Source organism: Schistocerca americana, chromosome 9 (genome assembly GCF_021461395.2).
Source record: "Schistocerca americana isolate TAMUIC-IGC-003095 chromosome 9, iqSchAmer2.1, whole genome shotgun sequence".
Classification (NCBI taxonomy): domain Eukaryota; kingdom Metazoa; phylum Arthropoda; class Insecta; order Orthoptera; family Acrididae; genus Schistocerca; species Schistocerca americana.
In genome coordinates this window covers 211,635,454-211,655,250 of record NC_060127.1, presented here as the reverse complement: position 1 = coordinate 211,655,250, position 19,797 = coordinate 211,635,454, and the positions used below count along the sequence as shown (strand labels likewise).

At 43.6% G+C, this 19,797-nt stretch overlaps 1 protein-coding gene across 1 annotated transcript in view; it reads right to left on the bottom strand.

Moving 5' to 3' along the window:
* LOC124550835 (arylalkylamine N-acetyltransferase 1-like) overlaps positions 1-19,797 on the bottom strand; it is a 51,398-nt gene that overhangs the window by 15,141 nt on the left and 16,460 nt on the right. The window contains exon 3 of the mRNA XM_047125561.1: positions 18,136-18,260. Within this exon, the coding sequence (XP_046981517.1) occupies positions 18,136-18,260 (125 nt within the window). The remainder of the gene's footprint in view (positions 1-18,135; positions 18,261-19,797) is intronic.

The window sequence follows — 19,797 nt, the reverse complement described above, 5'->3', positions numbered from 1 at the left end:
TACCCGTTTATGATCTGCATTTCTTCTTGGTGTCGCAATTTTAATGGCCAGTAGTGTACATTGTCGCCTTTTTTCTGCAGAACTGATACAGAAAATATGAAAAAAGGTTTTCAAACAACAGAAAATGATCATAAGGATCATAATCAAAAACATTAAGCGAACAAATACTACAAACAACAGTTTGAGACATTGGGGATTTTGTACCAACGAGCCAAGCGATTATGCCTACCTGCTTAATCTACATCGCTACATCTACAGTGAAGCGCCAAAGGAGCCGATGTAGGCTTTCTTATTGAAATTTGGAGATATGTAAACGGGCAGAATACGGTGCTGCGGACAGAAACGCCTATAAAAGTGTCTGGCTCAGTTGTTAGATCGATCGCTGCTTACCGCAAATTTCTGCAGATTTAAATGGTGGACCATCAACAAGCGTCACCGTGCAAGACATTCTACGAAACACCATCGATATGGGCTTTCGGAGCCGAAGATCCACACATGTACACGTGATGACTGCACAACACAAACCTATACGCCTCGCCTGAGCCCATCAATACCAACATTGGACTGTTGATGACTGGAAACATGTTGCCTGGTCGGACGTGTCTCGTTTTATATTGCATAGAGCAGGTGGACGTGTACGGTTATGGAGACAACCTCACGAATCCATGGACCTGGCATGTCAGCACAGGACTGTTCAAGTTGGTGGAGGCTCTGTAATGGTGTGGACCGTGTGCAGTTGGATTGATATGCGACCCCTGATACGTTTAGATACGACTCTGACAGGTGACACGTACGTAAACATGTTGCCTGGTCACCTGCATCCACTGATGTCCATTGTGCATTCCGACAGACTTGTGCAATTCCAGGAGGATAATGCGACACGCCATACGTCCAGAATTGGTACAGAGTGGCTCCAGGAACACACTTCTGAGTTTAAACACTTCCGTTTGCCATCAAACTCCTCAGACTTAAACATTTTTTAACACATCTGGTATACCATGCAACGTGCTGTTCAGAAGAGATCTCCACACCTTCATTTTCGGATTTATGGACAGCCTTGCAGGGTTCATGGTGTCAGTTCCCTCCAGCACTACTCCAGACATTAGCCGAGTCCATGGGACGTTGTGTTGTGGCACTTCTACGTGCTCGCGGGATCTCTGCATCTACATCACTACTGAGCAATTCATAATTAAGTGCTTGGCAGAGGGTTTATAAAACCACCGTCAAGCTCTCACATAGTGCGTAGCAACAAAAAACACTGAAATCTTTCCGTTTGTGCTCCGATTTTTTATGATGATCGTTTGCCCCTATCAAGGTGTGGTTTCGTCCAGGGATCGCGTTGCCAGACCAAAGTCGCCAACACGAATCGATTCCAGAGACATTAGCGAGGACTCGATGCAATCCGCAACTACTGAGGGAATACAGACAGAAGACTAGGTCTCCCTCTCAGTATAGCGCCATCACACTGAGGTCAATATAGTGTCGACCATGCAGAAGCTAAGCCCAGTCTCTGACCTTTGCTGAAGGAGCCAACATCATAGTGTCTGACAAACGAATTGTTAAAGTTTCTGATGAAATTGTACTTTCGTAAATGTTGCATGTTTTACTTCAAGAGAACAGTTTGTTAATTAGTGCATAAAGTGAAGCTTTGTAGTCAGTGACAGTTATAAATTGTCCAGTTCTCCTGTGGCAAAGAAATGTGTCAGAGTTAAGGGGGTAGGACGTCAAACGGGCCGACTTGGGAGGCAGGGGCACCACAGGACATTTTAATTTCCACTGTCTATATGTTTACAAATAAATTCATAAAACTTTAACAGCATGAACAGGAAGGATTCAAGATTCATACTCATAGCAGAGGAAGCTCAAAAACGTAACAAAACACATTTTTTTACATGTGAAATTTCATCATTTTTTCACTTACTACTGGCTGCATTTATTGCTATAGGTACACTTTTCTTCCTAAGTAAGAGAGATTCTTCGATGACTTTTGCACAGCATACAAACCATAGTTACAGGTGGATGAAACTCTAGAAGTTACTTAATTCGTTAAAAAATGAATGAACTGTTGCATTTTAAACTTCATGTTTAGAAAAAATTCAAGTTTTGTAGTTAATTATCTCAATTTTTCCCACAGTTTTTCAATAGATTAGGAAAATTCTAGAGTTTCATACACCTGTAACTACTGTTTGTATGCTATGAAAAATTCATCGAAGAATCTCTCTTACTTAGAAAGAAAGGTGTACCTATAGCAACAAATGCAGCCAGTAATAAGTGAAAAAATGATGAAATTTCACATGTAAAAAAAGGTATTTTGCTACGTTTTTGAGCTTCCACTGCTATGAGTATGAGTTCTCAATCCTTCCTGGTCATGGTGACAAAGTTTTATGAATTTATTTGTAAAAGTATACGCAGTAGAAATTAAAATGTCCTGTGGTGACTGTCCTGCTCCAAGTCGGCCCGTTTGATGTCCTGCCCCCCTTAAGTAATCTTTTTATCACTTATATAATCAAGTGAACTAATATTTCATGTGTTCTAGTTCCTATGTGCCACCTCACTGAGAAATGAAAAACCCTCAGTTATGGCTAGACAAAAGTAGTTTCGTATTGTCGCTACAGTAGGTGCGCGCCAACAAAATATTTTCACACTCTGAGGAGGATGTTGGTTATCTACGTGATCCAATTTATGTTATTCTTAATAGTAATCTTCAAGTATTTAGATGAATTTGCAGCCTTTTTAGGTTTGTTTGATATATCGTGTAATGGAAAATGTAGCGGAATCGTTTTAGTATTCATATGGACAAATTCACACAATTTTTATTATTTTATTCAGTTGTCACTTTTTGTACCATACAGATATTCTGCCAATTTTCCAGTTTCTTTTGATCATCTGATGACTTTACAAGATGGTAAATGACAGCATCATATGCAGACAAACTAAGAGGGCTGCTTAGATTGTCTCCCAAATAGTTTGTGTACCGGGTGATCAAAAAGTCAGTATAAATTTGAAAACTGAATAAATCACGGAATAATGTAAATAGAGAGGTGCAAATTGACACATGTGCTTGGAATGACATGAGGTTTTATTGGAACCAAAAAGATACAAAAGTTCAAAAAATGTCCGACAGATGGCGCTTCATCTGGTCAGAATAGCAGTAATTAGCATAACAAAGTAAGACAAAGCAAAGATGATGTTCTTTACAGAAAATGCTCAATATGTCCACCATCATTCCTCAACAATAGCTGTAGTCGAGGAATAATGTTGTGAACAGCACTGTAAAGCATGTCCGGAGTTATGGTAAGGCATTGGCGTCGGATGTTGTCTTTCAGCATCCCTAGAGATGTCGGTCGATCACGATACACTTGCGACTTCAGGTAACCCCAAAGCCACTAATCGTACGGTCTGAGGTCTGGGGACCAGGGAGGCCAAGCATGACGAAAGTGGCGGCTGAGCACACGATCATCAAACGACGCGCGCAAGAGATCTTTCACGCGTCTAGCAATATGGGGTGGAGCGCCATTCTGCGTGAACATCGTACGTTCCAGCAGGTGTTTATCAGCCAGGCTGGGGATGATGCGATTCTGTAACATGTCGGCGTACCTCTCACCCGTCACGGTAGCAGTTTTGCTGTCCAGCGCCATCTGTCGGACATTTTGTGAACTTTTTTTGTTCTAGTAAAACCGCATGTCATTCCAAGCATGTGTGTCAATTTATACCTCCCTATCTACATTATTCCGTGATTTATTAAGTTTTCAAATTTATACTGAATTTTTGATCACCCGGTAGAACAGGAACCGCAGAGTGCCTGTAACACTTCCTTGGGGAACGCCAGATATTTCTTCTGTTTTACTGGATGACTTTCCATCAGCTGCTACGAACTGTGGTCTTTGTAACAGGAAATCACCAATCCAGTCGCACAACTGCGACAGTACTCTACAGGACCGCAATTTGGTTAGACGTGACTTGCGAGGGACGGTGTCAAAACCTTCTGGAAATGTAGAAATATGGAATCAATTTGACACCGCCTGTCCATGGCATTCATTATTTCGTGACAATGAAGTGCTAGTAGTGAACAAATGACGTGTTGGTCCACCTTTGGAACGCATTATAGCAGCAATTCTGTGGGACATGGATTCACCAAGTCCTTCGTAGATTTCCTGGAGGTAAGTGGAACCAGAAGTCTACGCACTGGTCAGGCAATTCCCGCAACTTACCAGCCAGTAGTTCCAAGGCGTGGAACTGGTGTCCGATACCACGTGCGCCCCATAACCCGGATCATGGTGTGCATGGGCACGTCTGTCGACCATGTGAAATAAGAAACGTGTGCCGTACCAGGTAGTTAAGTGCAGCTGCTGACGGAATTCCGGTGTGGGCTTTAATTATCGTATGGCAGCGAAACTTGGTAGATATGTTTTTACGGAATGGAAAACTTTAGTTCCAGTTGTGGCCACCAGCTGCAAATCTTGCGCTGTACATCGTTTCTATGACAGTATGAAATCCGCTATTGCAGAACACCGGTCATCCTATGGAATACAACAACACGGAGATTCTGGCTTGCACGTCCAGTTATTAGGATAGTTTTATAAAGGAAGCTGTTGAAATCAAACTATCAAGGAACCTTATTAACAGAGATGGTGGATTTTGTTTAAATGCTGCTTGGAATCGGGCTCTGTCTCTCATAAAAAAAACAGAGGGACAGATTTAGTGCTACCTCACCTGTTGATTAATAGTAACTATCGATATTTGTGATGTTGGTTATCTTTGTTTGTGTTGACACTTCTTCTCTGTTTGGTATCTTCCTTCTTTCTCCTCTGTGAACCGCGGTATTAAATTTTGCTAGCACATTTTTTCTTCCTTGCATTTGTGCCTTGAGAAGGGCAGGGTGTGCTCCTGTCTAAATATCCGCCGTGTTGGACGACGCTACCCGCCAGCAAACCCGTAAGTTACATCAACATTCAATTCGCCGGGAAAAGTTAAGGTCTCACATCCACGCTGTCATCTGACGAACCGTAGCTTGAGTGAACAGTATGGCTATCGAGAAGAGAGACCACGCGCTGTGGCGAAACTGTTTTATGTGAATGGCAGTAATTGCACTGCTGCACTGAGACAGTATAGCTGACCTGACTAAAAGGTCTGAGAAGATGGCCGATGTCATTAACTGGTGAGAGGAACATGTTGATGAAATTTGGAAACCCAGTTGGGCTTCGTGTGGCACTTATCCCGGTGGAAGTAACTGACGAGGTTGCTGTTGGTGTATCTGACCACGCAGCACGTGTCATCCATAGTGCTTGTGCTCCCATAGAGACACGAGAATTGTCCATCCAATGGTCAACAGTACGGAAAGTTTTGTGGTTTATTTTACTCTGGTACCCGTACAAGATCCAGATGGTACAGCAACGGTAACCTCATGATCCGCATCAACGATCTGAATTTGATCTTCGGTTTATGGTGTCGACTGAAGTTGATGTCATGTGGCCAGCCAATATTCTGTGGAGTGACGAGGGACATTTTACACTACAGGAAGCTGTGACTGCACTGACCTGCTGAATTTGGGGCACTGTTAATCCGCTTGTTTTACACGAAGAGCCATTGCACTCGCTGTACGTGACTGTGCGGTGTGGATTCATAAGCACCTTAACTCTCGGTCCGTCCTTCCATCACGAGAAAAGCGGAGCACCTTTCAGGTGTACCATGACGCCTGCACGCTATCGAGACCTCCTCGTACAGCATGTGATTTCTGATTTGAAAACGCGTAACTGTGTCGAAACCACTCTTTGGGTATACGAGCAATCGCACAAATCTAAGGGCTGCCAATTCGACTAAATACCTAGGAATTACAGTTACGAGCAACTTAAATTGGAAAGACCACATAGATAACATTGTAGGGAAGGCGAAACAAATACTGCGCTTTGTTGGTAGAACACTTAGAAGAAGCGACAATCCCACTAAAGAGACAGCCTACATTACGCTTGTCCGTCCTCTGCTGGAATATTGCAGCGCGGTTTGGGATCCTTACCAGGTAGGATTGACGGAGGACATGGAGAAAGTGCAAAGAAGGGCAGCCAGTTTTGTGTTATCGCGCAATAGGGGTGAGAGTGTCACTGATATGATACCAGAGTTGGGGTGGCAGTCACTGAAACAAAGGCGGTATTCTTTGCGGCGAGATCTATTTACGAAATTTCAATCACCAACTTTGTCTTCCGAATGTGAAAATATTTTGTTGACACCCACCTACGTAGGGAGAAATGATCACCATAATTAAATAAGAGAAATAAGAGCTCGAACGGAATGATTTAGGTGTTCCTTTTTCCCATGCGCCATTCGAGAGTGGAGTGGTAGAGAAGTAGTATCAAAATGGTTCGATGAACCCTCTGCCAGGCACTTAATTGTGAATTGCAGAGTAACCATGTAGATGTAGATGTAAATGCATGATGAGGAAACACTTCATGTCGTCCGCCAATAAGAGATATACTTAATGCAACTTTTCACAAAAGTGTTATCTATAGGCGTTGTCCAGATTCATGGCCTGCAAGGTCGTCTGATATGAATCCATGTGGCTTTTCGTTCTGGGGTATCTAAAAGAAAGGGTTTACCAGGGACACGTTCAGTTTGTACCAGATCTGAAGGCCGGCCTACAGAAGCACATTACTCAGATTCCACCGGAACTGCAGCGGGCAACTGTTGATTACGTCGATACAGCATCTTCTCGACGTCTCCGTTGCTCATACTGAACAAATCGTGTAAGTGGTGGTTAATAATAAAATCAACATTATGACTTTCTCACTTGTTTGACCTTTCCTGTCCACCTGCTTTTGCTAATTCACTGCATATGAAAACAATTCTGTACATCTTTCTTGCATTCACAGCGTCAGATTTGAACTTGGTGGGCGAAAACTGAACTAATTTGTTTTCAGGTTAAATCGGTTCCACATTAACGCATTAGAATACCTACCGAGTCTCTCGACCATACGATATTTACAGCGCATACTCTGTGAGTAGCTGCACCTTAAATGTACAACCACCTGGTACAACGAGGCGTCACGTTTCCATTGATCCACGATCCAACGTCGATGATACCATGTCCACCGCAATAGCAATTGTCAATGTCATTGGCTTCAAATGAGTACGTGTATTGGTCATCTGCTGCAGAGTCCCGTAATCAACAGTTGAGCTGAAATTTGTGTTGTGGAACAGTAGCGCCTGAGGCAGCATTTCACCCTGTCCTCAGGTCTGCTACAGAACTCCGTTTAGCCTGCTTTGTAGAGTGGCCAAACTTCCACTCCCATGTTCTATGATGAGAACTGGGTGACCAACAAATTCCCAGCTACCTGTGGTTTTACCAACTTTGATCCACTTGCCACTGATGCTCGCGAGAGTAGCATGCGATCAGCTGAGCAGTTTCGCCATTTCAGAGATGGTCGTTCCAAGGTGACTAGCATGACAATCTCCCATTTACGAAAATGACAAAAGCTGAAGAAATGAACTAAAATTTGTGCTATGGACAAGACTTGAAACCAGGTCTCTTGCTCTCTACACAGATGAGTTAGACATTACACCACCATAGTAGTATATTTGGCAATGCTGTACGGGCTATCTACTCCAATGCCATCCCTAACACAGACTTCATTTCATGCCTTCAGTCTATATTGCCCTTCTTGTTTTCGTGAGGATTGAAGTTTGAGTTAAGGAGGCCATTGGGCTGGGGTAGTTCATGCTGCTCCGTCAAATGTTCTGCTACGATTGTCTTATCGCTAACACAACTGCCTTAGTAAGCAGGAGACTCAGGTGCAAGTCCCGGCTAATGCACAGATTTTAATTCATTTCTTCAGCTTCTGTCATAATCGTAGATAAAGTTGAGACTCATATATTGCAAGGAAAATTTAATTATATAAAAGTTCCCTTTTGTTAAATTTGTTATGTCAATGAATTCTCTCATTCACTGCCCATAGTCGCTAAAATGACTTCCCATTCTCCCTATACATTGTGAAGGAATAGCATTATTGTGAAAATGTTGCGTGTGACTGTGGTGCGGATGAAGAGACGATAAGTCGATAGGATATACTATGGAGAACTGTCCATTCATCGGTTTTAGGGGCCGTCTGAATGACTTGCATAGTGACACACAGTGCTGTGACCTGACTGTCAAATATAAACATTGGCCTCTAAACATTTTTTATAGAGGCTGTCCCAGAGATGTTGCGACAAACCTTGAGAGGTAGTACAGCATGTCTTCAGGAACAAATCGAGGATAGGAAGCCGTGTCCAGAAACATCAGACGACGCTACACAGTGTCGAAGTTATGGGCGCCACCGCCTGCCCCTTCGGCAGCAAATGGGACCTTGCACACTGACGGAACACGGGCGGAATGTCGCGCAACGTTGCTTGTTGTTCAGTGATCCCGACTGATTGCCACGATCCTTAATGGAGAAGATGTTGTCTTCTATGAACACAATGCTCTATTGCCTCTATGGATGACGGTTTCGGTTATGGGTTTCCATCTGTAGTTTATCATTTTTTTCCTGCATACCGAAAAATATTGGAGATTATAGAGGATTCCAGATCGAAACCTGTGTCTGAAACTTTCATCCACAGAGGCGATAGAGCATCGCTTTCATAGGAGCCAAGGCGTATCTACAGCTATCTCCATCTTCTCTCCTCGCGATCGTGGCAATGAGTCGTGATCACTGAGTTGTTGTTGTTGTTGTTGTTGTTGTGGTCTTCAGCCCTGAGACTGGTTTGATGCAGCTCTCCATGATGTGTTGGTAAATGTGCCAACACCTTGTAGATAGAGGAGGCCGAAATGGAAGCTATCTAACGCAGACGGGCGTGAATTCTGGAACAGGATAAGTATTGAATACTAATAAGAAAAGTATGCAGCACCTCGAATACTTAACTTTTATTTATCCTTGTTGTGAATACAGCATTCCGGATCAGACATTTCATATTATAACTATCAAACTATCACTTGCTATGTAAGGCTAATGGCGCCTTGCTAGGTCGTAGCCATGGACTTAGCTGAAGGCTATTCTAACTGTCTCTCGGCAAATGAGAGAAGGCTTCGTCAGTGTAGTCGCTAGCAAAGTCGTCGTACAACTGGGGCGAGTGCTAGCCCGTATCTCGAGACCTGCCTTCTGGTGGCGCTCGGTCTGCGATCACACAGTGGCGACACGCGGGTCCGACATGTACTAAATGGACCGCGGCCGATTTAAGCTACCACCTAGCAAGTGTGGTGTCTGGCAGTGACACCACACTCCATGCTACTCTATCATGTGCAAGCTTCTTCATCTCCCAGTACCTACTGCAACCTAAATCCTTCTGAATCTGCTTAGTGTATTCATCTCTTGGTCTCCCCCTACGATTTTTACCCTCCACGCTGCCCTCCAATACTAAATTGGTGATCCCTTGATGCCTCAGAACATGTCCTACCAACCGATCCCTTCTTCTGGTCAAGTTGTGCCACAAATTCCTCTTATCCCCAATTTTATTCAGTACCTCCTCATTAGTTATGTGATCTACCCATCTAATCTTCAGCATTCTTCTGTAGCACCACATTTCGAAAGCTTCTATTCTCTTCTTGTCCAAAGTATTTACCGTCCATGTTTCACTTCCATACATGGCTACACTCCATACAAACACTTTCAGAAATGACTTCCTGACACTTAAATCTATACTCGATGTTAACAAATTTCTCTTCTTCAGAAACGCTTTCCTTGCCATTGCCAGTCTACATTTTATATCCTCTCTACTTCGACCATCATCAGTTATTTTCCTCCCCAAATAGCAAAACTCCTTTACTACTTTAAGTGTCTCATTTCCTAATCTCACTCCCTCAGCATCACCCGACTTAATTCGATTACATTCCATTATCCTCGTTATGCTTTTGTTGATGTTCATCTTATATCCTCCCTTCAAGACACCATCCATTCCGTTCAACTACTCTTCCAAGTCCTTTTCTGTCTCTGACAGAATTACAATGTCATCGGCGAACCTCAAAGTTTTTATTTCTTCTCCATGGATTTTAATACCTACTCCGAATTTTTCTTTTGTTTCCTTTACTGCTTGCTCAATATACAGATTGAATAACATCGGGGAGAGGCTACAACCCTGTCTTACTCCCTTCCCAACCACTGCTTCCCTTTCATATCCCTTGACTCTTATAACTGCCATCTGGTTTCTGTGCAAATTGTAAATAGCCTTTCGCTCCCTGTATTTTACCCCTGCCACCTTCAGAATTTGGAAGAGAGTATTCCAGTCAACATTGTCAAAAGCTTTCTCTAAGTCTACAAATGCTAGAAACGTAGGTTTGCCTTTCCTTAATCTTTCTTCTAAGATAAGTCGTAAGGTCAGTATTGCCTCACGTGTTCCAGTGTTTCTACGGAATCCAAACTGATCTTCCCCGAGGTTGGCTTCCACTAGTTCTTCCATTCGTCTGTAAAGAATTCGTGTTAGTATTTTGCAGCTGTGACTTATTAAACAGATAGTTCGGTAATTCTCGCATCTGTCAACACCTGCTTTCTTTGGGATTGGAATTATTATATTCTTCTTGAAGTCTGAGGGTATTTCGCCTGTTTCATACATCTTGCTCACCAGATGGTAGAGTTTTGTCAGGACTGGCTCTCCCAAGGCTGTCAGTAGTTCTAATGGAATCTTGTCCACTCCGGGGGCCTTGTTTCGACTCAGGTCTTTCAGTGCTCTGTCAAACTCTTCACGCAGTATCGTATCTCCCATTTCATCTTCATCTACATCCTCTTCCATTTCCGTAATATTGTCCTCAAGTACATCGCCCTTGTATAGACCCTCTATATACTCCTTCCACCTTTCTGCCTTCGCTTCTTTGCTTAGAACTGGGTTTCCATCTGAGCTCTTGATGTTCATACAAGTGGTTCTCTTATCTCCAAAGGTCTCTTTAATTTTCCTGTAGGCAGTATCTATCTTACCCCTAGTGAGATAAGCCTCTACATCCTTACATTTGTCCTCTATCCATCCCTGCTTAGCCATTTTGCACTTCCTGTCGATCTCATTTTTGAGACGTTTGTATCTCTTTTTGCCTGCTTCATTTACTGCATTTTTATATTTTCTCCTTTCATCAATTAAATTCAATATTTCTTCTGTTACCCAAGGATTTCTACTAGCCCTCGTCTTTTTACCTACTTGATCCTCTGCTGCCTTCACTACTTCATCCCTCAAAGCTACCCATTCTTCTTCTACTGTATTTCTTTCCCCCATTCCTGACAATTGTTCCCTTATGCTCTCCCTGAAACTCTGTACAACCTCTGGTTTAGTCAGTTTACCCAGGTCCCACCTCCTTAAATTCCCACCTTTTTGCAGTTTCTTCAGTTTTAATCTACAGGTCATAACCAATAGATTGTGGTCAGAGTCCACATCTGCCTCTGGAAATGTCTTACAATTTAAAACCTGGTTCCTAAATCTCTGTCTTACCATTATATAATCTATCTGATACCTTTTAGTATCTCCAGGGTTCTTCCATGTATACAACCTTCTATCATGATTCTTAAACCAAGTGTTAGCTATGATTAAGTTGTGCTCTGTGCAAAATTCTACCAGGCGGCTTCCTCTTTCATTTCTTAGCCCCAGTCCATATTCACCTACTACGTTTCCTTCTCTCCCTTTTCCTACACTCGAATTCCAGTCACCCTTGACTATTAAATTTTCGTCTCCCTTCACTATCAGAATAATTTCTTTTATTTCATCATACATTTCTTCAATTTCTTCGTCATCTGCAGAGCTAGTTGGCATATAAACTTGTACTACTGTAGTAGGTGTGGGCTTCGTATCTATCTTGGCCACAATAATGCGTTCACTAAGCTGTTTGTAGTAGCTTACCCGCATTCCTATTTTCCTATTCATTATTAAACCTACTCCTGCATTACCCCTATTTGACTTTGTGTTTATAACCCTGTAGTCACCTGACCAGAAGTCTTGTTTCTCCTGCCACCGAACTTCACTAATTCCCACTATATCTAACTTTAACCTATCCATTTCCCTTTTCATATTTTCTAACCTACCTGCCCAATTAAGGGACCTGACATTCCACGCTTCGATCCGTAGAACGCCAGTTTTCTTTCTCCTGATAACGACATCCTCTTGAGTAGTCCCCGCCCGGAGATCCGAATGGGGGACTATTTTACCTCCGGAATATTTTACCCAAGAGGACGCCATCATCATTTAATCATACAGTAAAGCTGCATGCCCTCGGGAAAAATTACGGCCGTAGTTTCCCCTTGCTTTCAGCCGTTCGCAGTACCAGCACAGCAAGGCCGTTTTGGTTATTGTTACAAGGCCAGATCAGTCAGTCATCCAGACTGTTGCCCTTGCAACTACTGAAAAGGCTGCTGCCCCTCTTCAGGAACCACACGTTTGTCTGGCCTCTCAACAGATACCCCTCCGTTGTGGTTCACCTACGGTACGGCTATCTGTATCGCTGGGGCACGCAAGCCTCCCCACCAACGGCAAGGTCCATGGTTCATGGGGGGCGATCACTGAGTAACAAACAACAATTCGGGACGTTCGGCATACGGTCCATCATCATTCAAAGAACCCACCGTTAGCCGGCGAGTGTATTTTCGTGCGGAACAGCAGTTTACCGTATCTTTAAGTTGTGTGGTCTATGAGATATTTGACAGCTCCATTCCGGTACGCATGTGACAGCATGCGCTACCTAATATATTCCAAAACGCCGCACAAGAAACGATATATTTCCAGGGTCCATACCTCGGATTCTGCTGCTGATAGAAAGGTAGGGTGCAGCGTTTTGTAGAGCCCTTGGGCTAGGGACCAATTGTATACCTTACTGTAGCTACCTGCGTACATGATCAAAGTCTGAATATTACAGACTTCCTCTAGCTTAGGCGGATCAAACAAATCGACTGGTTCTTTTTTTATTTCATCTGGTCTACGGCGCACCTTAACAGGCTTATGGAGGCATCCTGTAGGTTCATGGTATAAAATAAATAATAAAAAATGTTGTTTTAAATATGTTAATTATTCTATCTGTATGATGGTGATTGTGATTGCAATTGTATTTGCTTATCTGGAACGTGGACGTTTAATTATTCAGTATCAGACGCTTGACAATGGCTTTTTCGTAAAGGCAATGTTACTCGTAGTTGACCGTGAAATAAAACTGAATAATCGGACTTCGTAATTAAATCGTTTGCAAAGACTGCTGCGGTAGGTGCGGACTCATAATCTAAATCTCAATATTACAATAATTTGCCAGCCATGCCAATACGTCGTACAGAGGTGATTGTCTACTAAACATAAAAAAGTTACACAGTTAGTTAAATCAGATATATTCAATGAATAAGCCTACAGTTCATAATCCTACTTACTTTTATAAATATAAATTCTTTACAGAATCGAGAGCCTAGTGTGGTTGCAACTCGCAGTATTCTTCTATAACATGAAATATGGCGGTGTGCCAGACAATAAAATAAAATACGTGCTTCTCGCACCACTTCAACCAGAGCTCTCCTTTCTTAATCAAACATAAGAGTAACGTAATTGTGCTTTTGTTTTATCAGCGACACAGCGCTGCAGTTGTGTGCCATAGGCTTTATTTATTTGTCACTGATTATTTATTTAATTAATATTTCGCGTTTCCGAGGAAACTCACGCTCGGCATGCAAATGTGCCTTTATAATGGGTGGTTGATGAGAAAACTCTAAAAACATACTTTTCTGTAACGAAAACCAAGCCGCAGATTCCAAGACTGCTACGCACAGCAAGTGGCTGAAAGTTTTACGATATATATATAAGATCCCCATCTCGGATAATCTTGAAAAGTTTCTTGATATCTCTATCCGTATCCGAGATACAGAGGTTTCTAAGTTGCCATAGTTCGTTGACTGGTTGATCTGGGGGAGGGAACCAAACAGCGAGGTCATCGGTTCCATTGGATGGCGAAGAAAGTTGGCCTTGCCGTTTCAAAGGAACCATCCCGGCATTTAGGAAAATCACGGAAAACACAAATCAGGATCGCTGGACTCGGGTTTCAATCGCCGTCCTCCAGAATGCGTGTCCATGTGGTAACGACTGCTCCACCTCGCTCATTGGTTACCGTAGTTATACACGTAAAATACGCTCGCTAGTAAAATTCTGTGTGAGTTGAAAATGTGGTTTATAGAGCGACGTAGCGCGGAAAAATATACTGTAAAGTGTCTCCGTTGTCATCTGAAGGATTCTGGCAACCCCATATTGTAGTAATGAAGCACAAAAAATCCGGTATAACGTGTAAGGTGTAAATTATATAATTTTGCTTTATTTCAATTTCACGCAAGTAAATCAGCAATATTTTACTAACCCATGAAGTTCTTTTCATATCAGTGACTTGCCCTACTCTAGCAGGGAAAGGAAAGAAACCAGTGGAAAATTGCTCCCACTGGAACAAAAAAAAAGAAGGCGAATATGCTTCTGTTTATGAAAAGACTCTGACTGAAAAGTGGAGTACCATTTAGGTCATCTGACTTCCTCAAACCTTAAAACTTTTGCTAAAAATTTTGACATGCGATCATATTCGCTAATTTTTGGGCTGCGAGAGGAGACAGTGGCAAAGGAAAGAGACAGAAAAGTAACAAATACTGAAAAATACTGCACAGTGAATGTGGTATGGGAAGAGCGAGTGAGACAACGACAGAGTGGGAGAAAGAATGGTACACAATTCCAGTGGAACATAGTTGACAGTGACAGAATAGTGCCAGGATAAGAGTGAAGGAGACAGTGCCAGTCAGACAGAAGTTAAGAGGAGGAGAAACTAAAAGTGGTCGAGAGACAGTAATAATGAAAGACAAAGTGTATGACAGGGACAAAGGACGGTGACAGTCACAAGAGACAGCAGCAGTGCGAAGGAATGAATGAGATAGTAGCAGTAAGAAAGAGACAGTTACAGCGAACGGAGATAGTAGTAGGTGGACAGAACGAAGGAGTCTGTGGTTGTGAGACAGGAGACAGTGACTTTAAGAGAGACGCAAAGAGACAACGAGAATAAGTTGGGCTGAATGAGTGAGTGAGCATGGGCAGGTGGGCGTGGATGAGATGAGAGAGCTATAGCGATGGACTAGTTCGTGTAAGCGAGTTACATTTAGGGGAGCCTGCGAAAGTCAGAAGTGAGTTGCGTATCAAAAGACCGTGAATATATACACATGCCAAAATTTTTGGGAACGTTTTTAAAAGATGCTGAGGAAGGTAGAATGAGGCATCCTGTACCCCACTTTTCATTCGGAGTCTTTTAACAAACAGGAGCACATTCGCCTTTGTTTTCCTCCAACAGGAGCATTTTTGCACTGGTTGTGTAACGACCGAGACCTTACATTTACATTACACGGTCTTTAGCAACTCGACTGTATAGTGACCAAAATCTTAATGTTTATGTTACATGATCTCTGGAAAGGAAAATAAAATTGAGGACTTGTTTCATGAGAAAATCAATTTGGCTGTATTAAATGGAAAGATACCAGAGAGCAGTCGTGATATTGTGCAGGGCTTAAGAAAATATGCATGCATGTTCAGAAAATATAGAAAACCTTGAATGAGTGGAGATAGGACGTTCATATTCGCAGGACATGTACATTAGTATGTTCTGCAGAAATGATCAGCGTTTCAGTCACCTGGGTTCAGCACGTGTCCTGCTGCCTAGTGGGCACAGGTCCGCCATGGCCCTGATAGCTTGTTCCATGCGCGATGGCTTCGACACGTATAAGGCGCGAATGGCGTCCTGTGGTACAGCCATCCATGTTGCACTCATCCGGTTCCAAAGTTCATCTACGGCGGTTGGCATTGGATCACAGTGCTGCAACTGATGCTTCAGCACGTTCCACATACTTTCAATTGGCCACAAGTCTGGTGATCTGGCAGGCCAAGGCAGAAGGGTGACATCTTTGACACCAAGATGGCATATGTTCGTGCAGCAACGTGTGGTCGTGCATTGTCTTGCTGAAAAATGGCGTCTGGGGTGTTGTGCAGAAAGGGTATGGCTACGGGTGGCAGGATGTTATTCACGTAGGTCGCACTGGAGACGCACCAACTGCGGTTTGTGGCTGTACCCAGTTGGACCTCAACCATATGGCCCTGAGTTGGCGCTGTATGTCTTGTGCGAATGCAGGCACTGCGATGCTGCTCCTCCTGTCCGTAGGGAACCAAAGTGCGGCCATCATCTTCAAACAACCAGAACCTCGATTCATCCGAACACACTGTCGGATCTCATGCCTCTCCCCAGAGACGTCGTTCCACACACCACAGCCGTCTAGCGTGTCTCTGCACATTCGTCAAAGGTAGACAGAGAAGTGGACGACGCGCACCTAACCCATGCCGTAATAACCGGCGACGGACTGTCACCCCTGATTTTGTAAGATGTGTTGCGCTGTTGTACTTTAGCGCCAGAGCCGAGGAAGATGCAGATCTGTCCAGCAATGCCATTCGGATGAGGTGGTCTCTGTGGTGTGACTTGACCCATCACGACCTGTTCTACGTGAACCATTCTGCACACACTCGTTACACTGCCGAAACACTTTGTCCCACAAGAGCAGCAATTTCCCGGATGAATGCATCACATTCTATCATGCTAATAACGCACCCTCTTTGAAACTCACTGATTTGATGATACGGTTCGCGCATACGTTGAACGTCTGCTCAAGTCACTCTGGTCCATTACCTTCTATTTATACCCACAACGAGAGACGCAGGCACATTTTATCGGTAGGTTGCGTTGCGCCTCGATATCGATGTTGGCTTTGAACCCGTGGGCCAACATGGTTCAAATGCTAATCGTTCCTGCAGAACATACCAATGTACACGTCCTGTGAATATGAACGTCCTATCTCTAATCGTTCAAGGTGATCTGTTTTTTATGAACGTGAATGTAATATGGTGCAAAATGTCGAAAATTCCTAGTAACATAAGTATGAGCTATAGAGAAAGGCGAGAAATATATAATACGGACGAGACCCGAGTGGGAACAGTAAGAATGAAAGACCAAGAACGGTGTGGCCGTATTTGAAAGGCCATAAACAGGGATGCAATATTTTGTCCTACTGTTCAATCCGTACATCGAAGAAGCAATGATGGAAATCAAGGTTAGTTTCAGAAGTAGGGTTAAAATTCTGGGCGGTAGGATATGGATGACAAAACCCGATGATGAGATTGCTATCATCAATGAAAGTGTGTAAGAGTCTGACTACATGTTGAATGGAATGAACAGTCTCATGAGTACATGCAATGCACTAAGAATAAATCAAAGTAAGATGAAAGTAAAGGGAAAGAGATACAAGAATAACGAAAAATTTAACATCAGAATTCGAGACTTAAAAAGAGACGAAGTAAAGGAATTCTGCCACCTTGGAGGCAAAGTGAAACACGACGAACGTAGCAAGGCGGACATAAAAATCTCGCTAGCACGAGGAAAGAGGGCTTTTTTGGCCAAAAACTGTCCTCTACTATCGAACGTCACCTTAATTTGGGGAATAAATTTCTCAGAATGTTCGTTTGGAGCGTAGAATTGCGATAAAATGAGTCACGGTCTTTGGGGAGACCGGAAAACAAAGGAATCGAAGGATTTCAAAATGGTTCAAATGGCTCTGATCACTATGGGACTTAACATCTGAGGTCATCAGTCCCCTAGAACTTACAACTGCTTAAACCTAACTAACCTAAGGACATCACACAGGATTCGAACCTACGACCATAGCGGTCGCGCGATTCCAGACTGAAGCGGCTAGAACCGCTCGGCCACAGCGGCCGGCGAAGGGTTTCAGATGTGGTCCTATAGAAGAATGTTAAAAATTAGGTGAACCAATAAGATAAAGAATGAAGAGGTTGTCCGCAGAATCATCCAGAAAATGACTGACCAGAAGAAGGCACAGAATGATAAAATTTGTATTAAGACATGAACTTCCACGGTACTAGAGGGAGCTGTAGAGGGCAAAAATCGTAGGGGAAGACAGGGATTGTAATACATCCAGCAAATGATTGATGTCTCTGGGTGAAAGTGCTATTGTGATGAAGAGGTTGGTATTGGTTGGTCTATGTGAGCTTTGCAGCGCCATTGTGTAGTGGTTTACACCTTGAGTTGTCTTTGTCATGTGTGGGACATCCGCAATATAGTGTGATGCACTTCATGCTCACCTCGTGTGGTCTATGAGAGCCTTGGCGACTCCTCGGCCCCTGGTCGCTGTATCCACAGATACGACCTGGACCTCAACCTGCCGTAGGTCCGCCCCGGGGAACAGGCTGCGCAGCTTCTCCGAGACCTGTAGTCACAGAAAGTGCATCTCAGCTTGACCGAACGCTAGATACACCAGGCGTTCAAAATGTTCTAACTGCCACTGCAACAGGGATTCTACAGGGTATAATAAGTGCACCTATTTCTATTAGCGATTGAGGACAGTGTACTGAACAACATTACATAAGAATTTACGACATTTGCAGACAAATAATTATACACTACTGGCCATTAAAACTGCTACACCAAGAAGAAATGCAGATGATAAACGGGTATTCGTTACACAAACATATTATACTAGAACTGACATGTCATTACATCTTCACGCAATTTGGGTGCATCGATCCTGAGAAATCAGTACCCAGACCAACCACCTCTGGCTGTAATAACGGTATTGATACGCCTGGGCATTGAGTCAAACAAAGCTTGGATGGTGTGTACAAGTACAGCTGTCCATGCAGCTTCAACATGATACCACACTTCATCAAGAGTAGTGACTGGCGTATTGTGACGAGCCAGTAGCTCGGCCACCATTGCCGGCCGAAGTGGCCGTGCGGTTAAAGGCGCTGCAGTCTGGAACCGCAAGACCGTTACGGTCGCAGGTTCGAATCCTGCCTCGGGCATGGATGTTTGTGATGTTCTTAGGTTAGTTAGGTTTAACTAGTTCTAAGTTCTAGGGGACTAATGACCTCAGCAGTTGAGTCCCATAGTGCTCAGAGCCATTTTTTTCGGCCACCATTGACCAGATGTTTTCAATTGGTGAGAGATCTGGAGAATGTGATGGCCAGGGCAGCTGTCGTTCTGTATCCAGAAAGGCCCGTACAGGACCTGCAACATGCGGGTGAAATGTAGGGTTTCGCAGGGATCGAATGAAGGGTAGAGCCACGGGTCGTAACACATCTGAAATGTAACGTCCACTGTTCAAAGTGCCGTCAATGCGAACAAGAGGTGACCGAGACGTGTAACCAATGGCACCCCATACCATCACGCCGGGTGATACGCTAGTATGGCGATGACGAATACACGCTTCCAATGTGCGTTCACCGCGATGTCGCCAAACACGGATGCGACCATCATGATGCTGTAAACAGAACGTGGATTCATCCGAAAAAATGACGTTTTGCTATTCGTGCACCCAGGTACGTCGTGGAGTACACCATCGCAGGCGCTCCTTTCTGTGATAGTCCATGCTGCTGGAAACGTCGTCGAACTGTTCGTACAGATGGTTGTTGTCTTGCAGACGTCCCCATTTGTTGACTCAGGGATCGAGACGTGGCTGCACGATCCGTTAAGCCATGCGGATAAGATGTCTATCATCTCGACTGCTAGTGATACGAGGCCGTTGGGTTCCAGCACGGCGTTCCGTATTACCCTCTTGAATCCACCGATTCCATATTCTGCTAGCAGTCATTGGATCTCGACCAACGCGAGCAGCAATTTCGCGATACGATAAACCGATATCGCGATAGGCTACAATCCGACCTTTATCAAAGTCGGAAACGTGATGGTACGCATTTCTCCTCCTTACACGAGGTATCACAACAACGTTTCAGCAGGTAACGCCG